Source organism: Ischnura elegans, chromosome 4 (genome assembly GCF_921293095.1).
Source record: "Ischnura elegans chromosome 4, ioIscEleg1.1, whole genome shotgun sequence".
NCBI classification, from domain to species: Eukaryota; Metazoa; Arthropoda; class Insecta; order Odonata; family Coenagrionidae; genus Ischnura; species Ischnura elegans.
The window spans coordinates 26,249,050-26,261,379 of record NC_060249.1 but is presented as its reverse complement, the minus strand read 5'-3'; the positions used below and the strand labels follow the sequence as shown (position 1 = coordinate 26,261,379).

Below are 12,330 nucleotides of genomic sequence, written 5' to 3'. Positions count from 1 at the left end.
GGATATGCCAAATCGTTAATGCAATCATTAAAATTATAATAATAACAAACTTTATGAATAAAATTAATTTTTTCAACCTTATTGACCATCACTGTCTCAGTAATGACATTTTTTGATGCAGGTGGAATGATTATTGCTTATAAATCGAAAACATTCGTATATTTGCCGTTTTATTAATTTTATATTTTCCACGTTTAAAACAATTACCCGCCCTACATTGAGGTTCACAAGTAGAAGCAGATACTTCAGGAATTTTCCCAAGTCTCATCGCTAGAAAAGCCTTTGTGTTTGCTGGAAGATTACCTTTTTACCCTGGACTTCAGATGTTCATCTACAAAGCTTAATGCGAGAGCTTCCATGAACTCCATTCTTGGTCTTCGATGGATTTTTTCAATATTATTAGCTACTAAAATCACGTGGTGGCTAAGAGTAGCCATATAAAAAAACCGGAGAAATTGTGATAGTCCACCTTAGTGTTTGTCTTGAATGGGAGTAATTTACACACTTCTGGTCCACGGAATCGACTCCTCCCTTGGTTGAGTTGTAGTTCAGGATCATTTCAGGTTTCGCAGTTTCTAGATCGATGCCCACATTGCAGTGCAACATAGAAAGCATAATTTCACATTTGTTTGGTTTAGTGAAGTACGAAACAAGTGCAGGTATCCTGGAAACCAAGAAATGAAGTTCCAGCCTATCGAATTTTGTAGGGTAGAAACTCCCTGCAGATTTAAGGTTTTTTTCTCGGTACCTAAGAAAGTTAGACCATTTTATAGCAAATACATGGCTAAGTCAAGGCTTGAATAGTAATGTTTTGCTGTTATTTTCCCATTCGAGTTACTTTATTCCTGTTGCTATCCCAAACGTGGTTCTGCAAATCATCAGGCCTGCTCTATCTGTTTTACAAGCTCTTCTCAGGCATCTGTCTAGCAATTTTTATTTACAGAGAGAGTGTTAATTCCTAATAAAGATGTTTCTACACGGGAAGTAGTGATGCAATATCTGATTCTCAAGTACACATGAGATGCCAGTTTTCCTTCACTATACAATTTGGTATTCTCGACACTTTTTTCAATCACGTTCAGTGAAATCGTTTTCGGCAACAATTCGAGTTCAGTTACGGCATTCTTAGGAAATGATGTTGGCCCTGGTGTAGCACGAACAATGTCTTTAGCTTTTGTTTTGGTGTTAGCAAATTGTATCTAAGAGTTCAGCCAAAACGTTTAACCGTTTCAGTTGAACTAGATAAACGTTAAAATTATGTGGGTGGCTAACAATATTATTATCATAAGACTGCTAACTATCGCTGGAATGTAATGAGTCTTCAAGAAAATTCTTTCTCCCCTTCACTTTCCTGTGAGAAATCAAAAAAATATTCTCCATATCGTGGTTGACCTGCCCTTCCCACCCATCTTCATTATCAAGCTTTTGAAGCACTCGTTAGGGATTATCAGGGTAATAAATACGTTCTAACCTTGGAATGTCATGTACTCTACATTAGTCGCCACCGACTCAATACGCCCTTAAGGAGGTCACGATTCCTAAATCTTTTTATAATGCCTTTGCAGCATTATGTTCTTTTCCTGCAGGTAGATACACCAAGTGCCGACTCTTCGCCTTCAAAGTCCAATGCATAATACATTATAAAAAACGTGCATAACTTATTTTTCGGTCACTTGTCAAGTGTAAATAACACATTTTTATACAAATGTAATTCATCTTTGGGTATGAAGATGAAATTTTTTAATTACGACACATGGTTTGAGGTTGAGATAAATTATATAAATAATAGTAACAGCAAAATAATACTGCAAATGCTTACAAAAAATATAATGAATACGAAACAACATATTATTGAAAATAGAATTATGCTTCCATGTTTATTGAAATGAAATAGAATTAAGTTTCCATGGTAGTGACAGATTATCAGAAGTTCCTTAGTATCGTGTGAACGCCATCTAGCGGCAAATCACCCAAAGTTGTCATTCTCACCTTGTAAGATTCTAACGCAATAGTTGGTCGTCACATTGACGCAAACATATGTTCTTGGTAGAGAGAAAAGTACAGAAATAGAATACCAAAATGTACCACTAGTGATCCATGCGCAATAATCATGCTATTTCGAATTTTTGACAATGCGGCAAAATCCCTGCTTAGCGTGCACCTAAGGGTTAAAATCAGGTTATTCTTGACATTTTAAAGAAATACTGTACCAGTTCAATGACATTTGAGTTCAAAACACGTGGGTGGACAGTAAACCCTTTTGACTCATCTTCATGAAACCTGGCTTCTTCAATGCAGAACCTCACTTTTTCAGTCCTCATGCATTTCTATTTTTATGGCACTTGGAATTAAGTGCTGTCTTCTGTAATTAATTTAAAACTGTAGCAACTTATGATAAAAGTTATAGTCATCAGGATGAATTGTGAAAGAAATTTAACTATTCATTTTATTTTTTGCAGTGGCAATATTTACTTTTCTTCAAATAAATAAGGGAGTAAAGTAGTTAATGCATAACAGGAGACTTGTGATTGTAGACAAAGTGAACATTGGCTATAACTACGAATTATGAAGTACAAGAAAAATATATACTATGAAATATGTATTGGTAGAAAGTGGTTAATCAATTTCCATCCCGTCAATTGCTCCAGAAACAACTATGCAGTAATCTGCTTGGCATTGTATGTGTGTATTTTTTATTCCTACTAAGGGGATAAGTTGGACTTGAACTTGGTTGAGTGGATGTGGCGGAAGCAAGTGGGGAAGGGTGCCTTAAAGCCATTTTACACGGTACACGGAATTGTGGAATCTGATGTATGTACGTGCAAAGGCGCAATCAAAATTGCATCGTGTAAAGCGGTGAATTGGTAGAACACACGTGGATGCGAGACAGCAAAATAGCCTGTTCTAATTTCGTTCATGCATTCGTGCAATTCCACGCCATTTTAGAAATTAATGCAGCTCTAACCTGCACAATTCCGTGCCCCGTGTAAAATGGCCTTTACAAGAGTGCCAGGACACTGTAAGTTGACTTTACAAGAGGGGGAGTACTGAGGGAACTTACTGTAGGAAACGCAGGAGTCATGGGTGGTGTTGGGTATTTTGGACCCAATTGTAGATCATAATCATTTAGGGGGAACTGAGGGCAAACTAGAAGCCCAGGAAATTGTTAGTTACCTGGGTTAACATCACTGCTAGCTGATTCAATATGAAGAAATGAGGACTAAATTTCCCAAACACATGCCCAGTCTTCTGACTGGTAAGGGAAACCCGAGAGTCTGCTGAGACTAGGGGTGCAGCTAGGAATTAAGGCTAGGGGGGGGTTTTAGGTACAACTAATACTGGGGAGTTAGGGGGTATGGAATACCTGCCAGGGGAAGCTGGAGGTGCGGGGCCCTCCCCCAGAAAAATTTCGAGATAAAGGGTTCAAAATGGTGAGTTTTACAGCCTTCTGAGGGATATTTCTTTTATCTTAACATTATTCTATAAGTAATATTAATCTAATTAAGTAAAATGGATTAAACTTGAAAATTTCTCTGAGCTCTGGGAGGGGTTTTATCCCCCAAAACACCCCCTTGCTGCGACACTGCGCTGGCTGAGACACTTTGTGCCTGCGCACTGCCACTTTGCTGAGACTGCTCTCACTAAGTTGAACCTTGTGTAATAGTTCTTGCTCATAGGGTTACAGGTCATAAGATTTTTTGTGGTGCTTGTAGGTAAGATGTCACTGAAAGAGGAGGAATCTGATTTTAGCAGCATCTGTGAGTATAAATGCAATCGGAGTGGTGATTGAGGTTAAAAATGTGTTAGCAACTGTGAGAGATGGTCCTCTGGTGATATTTTAATATTGGCATAAGTAGTAAGTACTGTGCATAAGTACTATAACATTGGCAGGACAAGAATATTTCTTTCCAAATGGGTAAGGATATATCCTATCAGATTAATATGTGGGTAATTATATTAACTGGGTAGTAAAATTCAAGCTTCAGTGGCGTAGCTAGGAATTTCATTCGGAAGGGTCCAAAAGCAGGGGGGGGGGGGGAATTTTTGAAAAACAGGATACTAATTGATAGGTTTTAAACTAATTTTAACACTTATCATAATCGAAAAAACTTCATTTGTTAAAGAAATATATTTGAAATTCATAATTTTTCAATATTTTGTTCCTTTTATGAAGGAAAATTATTGTTTTTTTATATTTCGGGGGGGGGGGGGGGTCCGGACTCCCCCTGGCTACGCTAATGTATGCCTGAAGTCTGGGTGAAAACGATTATTTTTTAAGCATTGGTGTACTTTATGTGGGAATAAAAAAAACATAGGATCATCCCAAGGCCATGGGTACCCCTTTCAATCTGTTCTTTTTCATTGGTGGGAGTAAGTTTTATGTCCTACAAACTACTGGAACGACGTGAGCCCCAAGATAGGTTGGACAGAAGTTTGTCGTAAAGAGTATAATGTAGATTCAGGGAAAGAAAGCTATTCCTGTAATCTATTTCATACTTGACATGCCTTTGCAACCTGAAGAAATTCTCTCTCAACTAAAGAAGACGTAAGTAAAGAATCTCTCGACTTAACATTCCCGAGATCAACGAGGAGTGGCAGTGGAAATGATGACGATATTACATTCATAACTTTCTTTCCAAATTTTTCATTTGAGGAAACGAACAGGGCGCCCGTTGTGAACTATGCAGCGGTTAATAGTTTCGACTTTTGTCGCTAGAGTTCCGTTTTACCGTTTTTGTAGCTTGGTGGCTTTATTGTCACGGTTATTTCGGAAAAGCTTAGCGAATCTCACAGTGAAGGGAATTTTCTTCTCCCGATTTTTAAGAAAATCTTGTAATTTTGACTCTAAGTTTTGGAAGACGTCCTCGATCGTCTCTCAAGAAAGTTCGCTTGCTGCGTTGGTGCTGCCACCTACTTCCTATTTGACATATTATTAACTAATCCCCTACCCCTTTCTGTCGTTCTCTCTGGTTATCTTCGCTGGACGGTTTGGCTCGTTGTTCGGCTTGTGTTCAACTTTTGCGAAAATGAGTGAGCGTGCGGTAAGTACCTAGATTTGCTCGCTTATGCTGCTTATTGGTGTAGCCGTTGTGTAATTCTTTCACCTTAATCTTTAGTAAATGCTTGTATGTTGGTTAAGTTATTTTTCAGTGAAGTTATGACGTTTCATTTGTCTAATCGATAACCTTTTCATATAATGCGGCGTTTACAGAAGTGATATTTAGTTAATTCTTTGAAACCCATTGCATTTTAGAGTGATGAGGACACACGGGAGGGAGGAAACTCGCATGAAGACAAACCAACCGAGCCGGAACAGTATAGAAAATTGTTTATTGGCGGACTTGACTATAGAACCACCGATGAGTCACTGAAAAGGCATTTCGAGAAGTGGGGTAAAATTGTAGACGTCGTCGTCATGAAGGATCCCAAGACGAAGAGGTTAGTTTTTTTCTTAGGTATTTGAATTTAAAAATGGCTACCTAACCGGCGTCGTGCTTGATGCCATGAGACAAAATGGCGGCTTTTGTTTCTTCGGGCCTCGCTTACCGGTATTAATTACTTATGTCACAGATCAAGGGGCTTCGGATTTATCACTTACTCACGGGCTCACATGGTGGATGCTGCCCAAGCTGCTCGCCCTCATAAAGTTGATGGCCGAGAGGTCGAGCCCAAGAGAGCTGTACCGAGAGAGGTAAGTTGTAATAAATATTATCTCAAATTGTAATATTGGGTGAACCGGAGTTGAAGCCCCATATTCGCCAATTGGCGGCGGTTTCTAGAACAATTTTCCCCGCGCGTTATGGTTACTAAATTTTTATCAACAAATCGGATTTATTATCGAAGTTACCATTTCATAAAACGTTCGAACATGACTTTGATGGAAGTGGATTACCACAAGAATTTGGATGAATGTTTTTCAAGAGAGGTTAAATATTCTAGCGGATATTTCGCTTTATTGCCTGTTTACGAACAAAAGTGTGTGTTAAATTGCTGTATGAATGAAGGTTTGATTGCGTCAAGTTATGAATGTCCTAAGTGTGAAAGGCAAATGAAATTAACTAAGAGACCAAAGAAGACTGATGGAAATGAATGGGTATGTAAAAATCAAACTCAAAATAATCCGCATGAATGTTCACGATCTGTAGGAAAGGGTTCTTGGTTTTTCAATTGCCATCTAAGTGTATGTCAAATTTTAAAATTGACTAGTCAATGGCTAGGGCAGTGTATGCAAAAGTATAATATGGCAGTTTTGAAAGTGACGGATAAAACAGTGTCTGATTGGTATAGTTTTTGTAGAGAAGTGTGTGAGACCCTATTGAAAAATAGTGCTAGAAACCGCCGCCAATTGGCGAATAAGGGGCTCCAACTCCGGTAATATTTAATGGTACGGTTACTCATGCATTATTAATGTGCCAGTGAATTTGCATTGGGGAAATGCTTTTATTGGCACTAAAGGCCCGAGAATTCATCAATACTATGATAATAGTTCCTAATTTGAGTATTCGTTCCAAGTATGAGGTGCTCTTTGAAATTTTGTGTTCATTACCGCAATGCTCTGTTAGTGTTCATACAAGCAACCAGGGATGTTAATGATGAATCTCCTGCTCCGCCATCCGGTGCTGGTTATTGATGTCAAAATTGGCGTAAGGAATGATGAATAATATATCACGCATACCGCATTTGGCATCACATAGCTATTCCCAATTCGTTCATACTTCATACTAACATCGGATGCTATGATAAGGAATTACCATCCAGAACTTCGGGGAAACTAATTGAAGGGGGGGGGGGGGGGTATCCTGGAGAGAGGATTCAGTCCTGCTTTTCAAGGGTTTCTTTAGAATCTCACGTTTTAAACCCCTTGGGATAGGATTAAGGTTACTGGAGGTGCATACGACTGTTACAGTGACGTGTTTTATGTCAGCGTTGTAGATGGAAAGTTATTTAGGTATTTGGTACAACTTAAGTATAATTCTTTCAAGTGGTGTACGTGTAGTACCAACTGACATTATTATAATTTTCATCTGGAGCAAGAACTCTATGCAACAGTTCGATCTGGTTCTATGATGTCACAATCTCTCTTATGTATCCAGTTTTCTATTTTTTATTTAGATGCATGACTGTATCATTGAAAAGATAATATTAACTTTTGACATTTTAGGACATCAGTCGACCAGAAGCTGGTGTTACGGTGAAGAAACTTTTTGTTGGAGGATTGAAGGATGACCTAGAGGAATCTGATCTCAAAAACTATTTTGTTGACTTTGGGAAAGTTACTTCTGTAAATATCGTCGTGAATAAGGATACTGGAAAAAGGCGTGGCTTTGCTTTTATTGAGTTCGAGGATCATGATTCAGTTGATAAAGTTGTTTGTAAGTGGTTGTGATTTTTTATTGTGGTATACATATTGATTTATGAAATATTGATTGCGTATGTGATTTTTTCCAACGTTGTGAAAGTTCATTCCTTTTGTTTTCAGTAAGCAAAAACCATATCATTGGTGGAAGGCATGTTGATGTGAAGAAGGCCTTGAGTCGGGCTGAAATGGCTACCTTACAGGAGGGAGGTCGCTTGGGAGGCGGCTCTCGTGATAGGGACCGTGAGTATGGCGGTGGACGAGGATATGGAGGACGGGGAGGAAGTAGTGGTGGAGGTTACGGTGGAGGTCGTTCATCCTATGGCAGCCGGGGAGGTGGCAGTGGATATGGGAGTAGGGGTGACTCCTACCGTGATTCAGATGCCGATGGAGACTGGGGTGGTAGCCGAGGGGGTGGAAGCTCTGGCTGGGGAGGTGAGTATGATTCTCTTTGTGATATTTTTTCTCCATTATTTTGACTTCTTCTATTTTGTTCATACTTTATTATTGCACATATGATGAGGAAATACTTTGGCATGTATTTTCTTAGTAATTCACGTAAACAGCCTGTGAATTCCCTTAAGTTGTTCAAGGTTTGTTAAATCTGCTTTCAAAGTGTGCAATAATATCAAGCATTTCATAACTTCCCACCATTTCTTTGGCGACCAGAACTGTCCACCAGCCATAGTAGCCTATCTTATTGGTGGAGAGTTTTGGTAACTACACCATATATTGCAGTCACTAGAAGTGACTGTAATGCCATGTTTGGCTTTTGCTGAAATGACAGTTGTAAACATGGAAACAGATAATAATAAAACTATCACGCTGTGTCATTGGTAAAAGTGATCATTAGATTAAAGCTTTATTTGGATAGATAGTGAATATTGTTTCACATGCTTTTAGTGTTAATTATAGGATAGAGTTAAGTGTAGGTGATATCATTTTCATCTAATTTCTGCAGGAAGCGACAGGTTTTCATCTTATCGTGGTGGTGGACCTGCCCGTACATCATCTGGCAGCTATAATGGTGATCCCTGGGAGAGCAGTGGTGGGGGCTCAGGATGGAGTGCTGGAGGTGGTGGGGGAAGCTGGGGAGGTGGAGGTGGTGGAGGTAAGCCAGTGTATTACCCACATGCTGCTTGTTCCATTGCAGAATGCCTCTACCATGGGTCATGTGTGCATGGTAGTCTGTATTTGTTGGGAAGTGAGGAGGATAATTTTTATCCAGCACAGAGAATTTTTAGATGTAAATAAAATGCATTGGAAGAATACCAAGAGCTTCAAGTAAAAGCCTTCTTAGTGTGTGAATTGACACATTCCAAATGTCTCGGACGGATATTTTTTGCAATGAGAAAGCTTTGGAAGCTGTCCTTGTGGTTATGTTGAATGCATCTAAATTTGAGCCCATTGTTATGAGGGGATTCTCTGTAGTTAGAATTTCAATGTGCTATCTCTTTTCAGGATCAAATTGGGATGACGATGATGACAGAGGTGGCGGTTACCAGCAAAGTTATGGTGGAGGCCCTGTGAAGAGCAGTTACAGTTCTGGCGGACGCGCTGCTCCATATGGAGGTGAATTCCTCTGTTTGATTTCATTCCTGTTAAGCACAGTCTTTATATACCATCCAGCATTTCTACTTCTCTGTACTATCTTACAGGTGGATCAGGGGGAGGCTATGGTGGACCTGGAGGGTATGGCGGTGGCCGTAGGTACTGAAGAGAGAAAACTTAAATTTCCATTAGCTCCTTGGACTTCAGTCAGGTGAGAAAACACCTATTCTGAATTGGTGGTTATTTTTTCGTTTTGATGTGATTGAACGTTGAAAGAATTTCAGGCAGTGCTGATTTAGTGTTTCCAGGGCAATTTACATCTACACTAATGCTGTTTCCTCAATTTTTTAACTTGCCATATAGGTGTGTTTGTAGGTCAGAATGGGGAGGAAGGCAGGCAGGGTGGTTGCTTTGGCTAGGCATGCAGGATAGGGACATCAGCAATGGTGGCAGCGCTCCTCTCACAGTCCCTTCTGCGCCCCAGGCTAGCCAATGGGGAGGCAGGCGGGAGGGGGAGGGTTGGGTATTTGGACGAAGGCGCGTGCAGGGACAGGGGGGTTATGTGTCGTCCCACTCCGCAACACCCGAGAGGCAGTAGCAAGAAGCGGGTGGGCCAGGCAGGGACAAGGAAGTCTTCACCAGGATGTCCAAGGGCTGCATTCTTTATATTTACACACAGTTTATTATATAAGATATATTTATATATATATCACCTTCTTCTAGTGTTTTGTAATGTCTCGGACGTAACAGATTGACCAATTTAACTTCTGAAGTTAATGGCCATGTAGGAGTTTTAGTGTTGACAGTGTTTGATCGTCATTTCAATTTTGTCTGGATTTGTATGCCAAGGTTATTCAAATAATGCGTGTATGTGTATGTTTTTTATTGTTAATTTTCGTGTTTGATCAGTGCTTGTTATATTCGCCTGAGGCTAGCCATGCATAAGACTTGTATATGTAGCCTACTTTATGTGATTAAAAAGCTATATAGGAAAGGTTTTATTCTATTTAATGTTTACACTCGTTAGCTGTATGGGGAGAGGAAGGAAGCTATATATTTATCGATTATTCTCTTGTTCTAACGCGAAAAAAATAATTTCGGAACTGATGAGTATTTATGAAATTTGCGTTTATCCCTAAATGCTGGTATAATTTTGGAAGAAGAATTAGTTTTTGAAAGGTTCAAGTGCTTCCTTGTTTGGCCCCATTGTTACTCCTCTGGACCCTCTTTAATAAGGTTTGAATTAGCACATTTATTTATTTTAAGCAGTATGCTCACTGCTTTTTGCTTCCCATTAATCCGATTTAATGTCAAAATGTCTCGCAACAGGATTCATTGTGTTAGCTGAATGCATACATTGGGTGGAATGTGATTGTCTAGTAATGAGATTTTCATAACCAATGATATTGCGTTAGCAAAGTTGTACTAGTCCTCTCTCCAATGTGCTCTGCAGGGTTTGATTTCTAGTTATTGCAGGTGTTTTATCTTAATCAGCTGACAGTGGTGAGAGACAGGCAGAGCAGAAGTAGAAACTCTCAGAAGAAAGGCATACGGAATTGCAGCATTTATGGTAATATTCGTAAGTTTTATGCACATTAGTGAAAAGTTATATGGTTTTAGAGTATGGATTTCATGCATTAAAGGAAGTGTCGACATCAGCATTTGGCGCATGAGGCCTTAACCTTTAATCTCATGGAGTGTTAGACCTTATAATATTCAAGGTAACGTGATGGTCCTCTTTTATGAGATTATTAGTTCATTGTAGCGTATGTAGATATTGTTAGGTATGTGGATTTCATTAGATAAGGGAGGTACATGTAATCAGAAGTGAAATTGAGGGTCTTTGGACATCCTTAATATACACATTAGTCTCATCAACAGCTCTTCGCAAGTTATGACAAGTGAATGGGTTTAAACTGCAATTTTTTCTTATTTACAATGGAATTTTAATTTTAAAACAATTTCTTTGAATTACCTATGGGTTGGTGCATTCCAATACCTATTTAATTTTCTCCCATGGGAAGTCCATTCCAATAAAGTGGGATATTATTATATTCAACAATCTTTTTGCTGTTGTCCGGGGAAGTAAATACATTAATGGCCGCTAAATGCTGTATCAGCATCAGTCCTGTTTTAAAAATATTAACCTCCCAGCAACTTATTTCTCTTGCTCTTGGGCTTACAGGTTGTGGTCTAAAATGAAATTGGGTCGGCAAATTATATTATAATGGGCGGTCAAAAGAAGTCTCAAGTGTACAATAATGGTCTTATCATATATGCCTCAAATTCCTCCTTGGGTTTAGGGGTAAACTTTGAGATTTTGGATTCTTGTGGGTTGAGTATGTGCTCTGGTCAGTTGTATTCAATTGCTTACTGTTTTGATTGACAATAGATAAAGTAAATTTTGCTTCAAAGGGCACTCTTTTATTATATGTCAGCCTTGCATAATTTGATTTCTCTTTTTGTTTTTTCCTTCATGGGAATGGATGGAATATTTATTTTCACTAACTGGTCATTTGCAATTGTTGCTTAAAGCTGAATAGCAGTTTGGCTTTTCATTTCTTGCATGGCATTTATTTTCTGGTGCACCTGTTCCCTGTGAAGTTGAAGCTTTTCTTTGCCTGTAGCAAAAACTAGTTATTTTTTCTTTAGCTTGATTTGTGGGAGACTACATATTGCCCTAAATCAATTGTGTGAGGAACTATTTTCTTTCGTGTGCTTATTTTTTTCTCATCCAGTGGTTTCCAGTAACTACCTGACACAGGCAAAAATGCTCTCTGCATGTGGAGCTCTTCGTGTTTCATCCAGCTCAATTATCAAAGGTATTTCCATCTTCAATTTGGTACTTGCACTCTTATTTTACCATTTTCATCTTCATAGATGAACTTTACTTTTCCAGTTATTTATGAGACATCCACTCATGACTGCTGATACCAGAGGCATTGTATTGGCGTGAATAAGTTCTGGAACCTCATCTTGGTTTTATCAAACCAAGTATATTTCCATACTAATTGGACTTCCATTTATGCAAATGGATGCCATGGTTTTACATGGGTACATAGATCTTCTGTAATAAATCTTTTATTTTTTAAATGTAAGTTGCTTTTATTCTCCCTCAATTTATCACCTGTGCTGCTTTGTTATTTATGGAAATCATGTTTTTAACATCCCATGCATTTCAGATAAATTTAATCACATTCATTGTGGAAGGTACCATCTGACACCTTGGTGGTTGAAGGTTGTGGAATGGTTCTTGTTGGTATCATTTTTCATAAACGGTTATCACTATGACGAAATGATGATGATTCAAATTATCAGATCACAGTGAATGTTCTAAGGATAGCCCAAGTTATGTACTAGACTTCTCTGCAGGCAGTGATAGCAATAAGTAGTTATGCTTGGGTATCAGTTGAGAAATGGGA

The 12,330-nt window shown here is 38.8% G+C and overlaps 1 protein-coding gene across 2 annotated transcripts; it reads left to right on the top strand.

Annotated features, from left to right (window-relative positions):
- The first annotated feature begins 4,797 nt into the window (after positions 1 to 4,797).
- Positions 4,798 to 12,001, top strand: LOC124157170 (heterogeneous nuclear ribonucleoprotein A1, A2/B1 homolog). Of its 2 annotated transcripts, XR_006864550.1 has the most exons (10): positions 4,798 to 5,042; positions 5,255 to 5,439; positions 5,572 to 5,692; positions 7,163 to 7,373; positions 7,481 to 7,792; positions 8,319 to 8,468; positions 8,819 to 8,929; positions 9,016 to 9,119; positions 11,647 to 11,730; positions 11,808 to 12,001. XR_006864550.1 is itself a non-coding variant. In XM_046531691.1 (9 exons), the coding sequence occupies exons 1-8, from the start codon at positions 5,028 to 5,030 to the stop codon at positions 9,072 to 9,074; spliced, it is 1,164 nt and encodes a 387-aa protein (XP_046387647.1). In that variant the 5' UTR covers positions 4,801 to 5,027; the 3' UTR covers positions 9,075 to 9,119; positions 9,272 to 9,902. The 2 variants fall into 2 exon arrangements, 1 of the variants encoding a protein (XP_046387647.1); XM_046531691.1 differs by lacking the exons at positions 11,647 to 11,730; positions 11,808 to 12,001 and adding an exon at positions 9,272 to 9,902 and having other exon boundaries at positions 4,801 to 5,042.
- Positions 12,002 to 12,330: the final 329 nt, after the last annotated feature.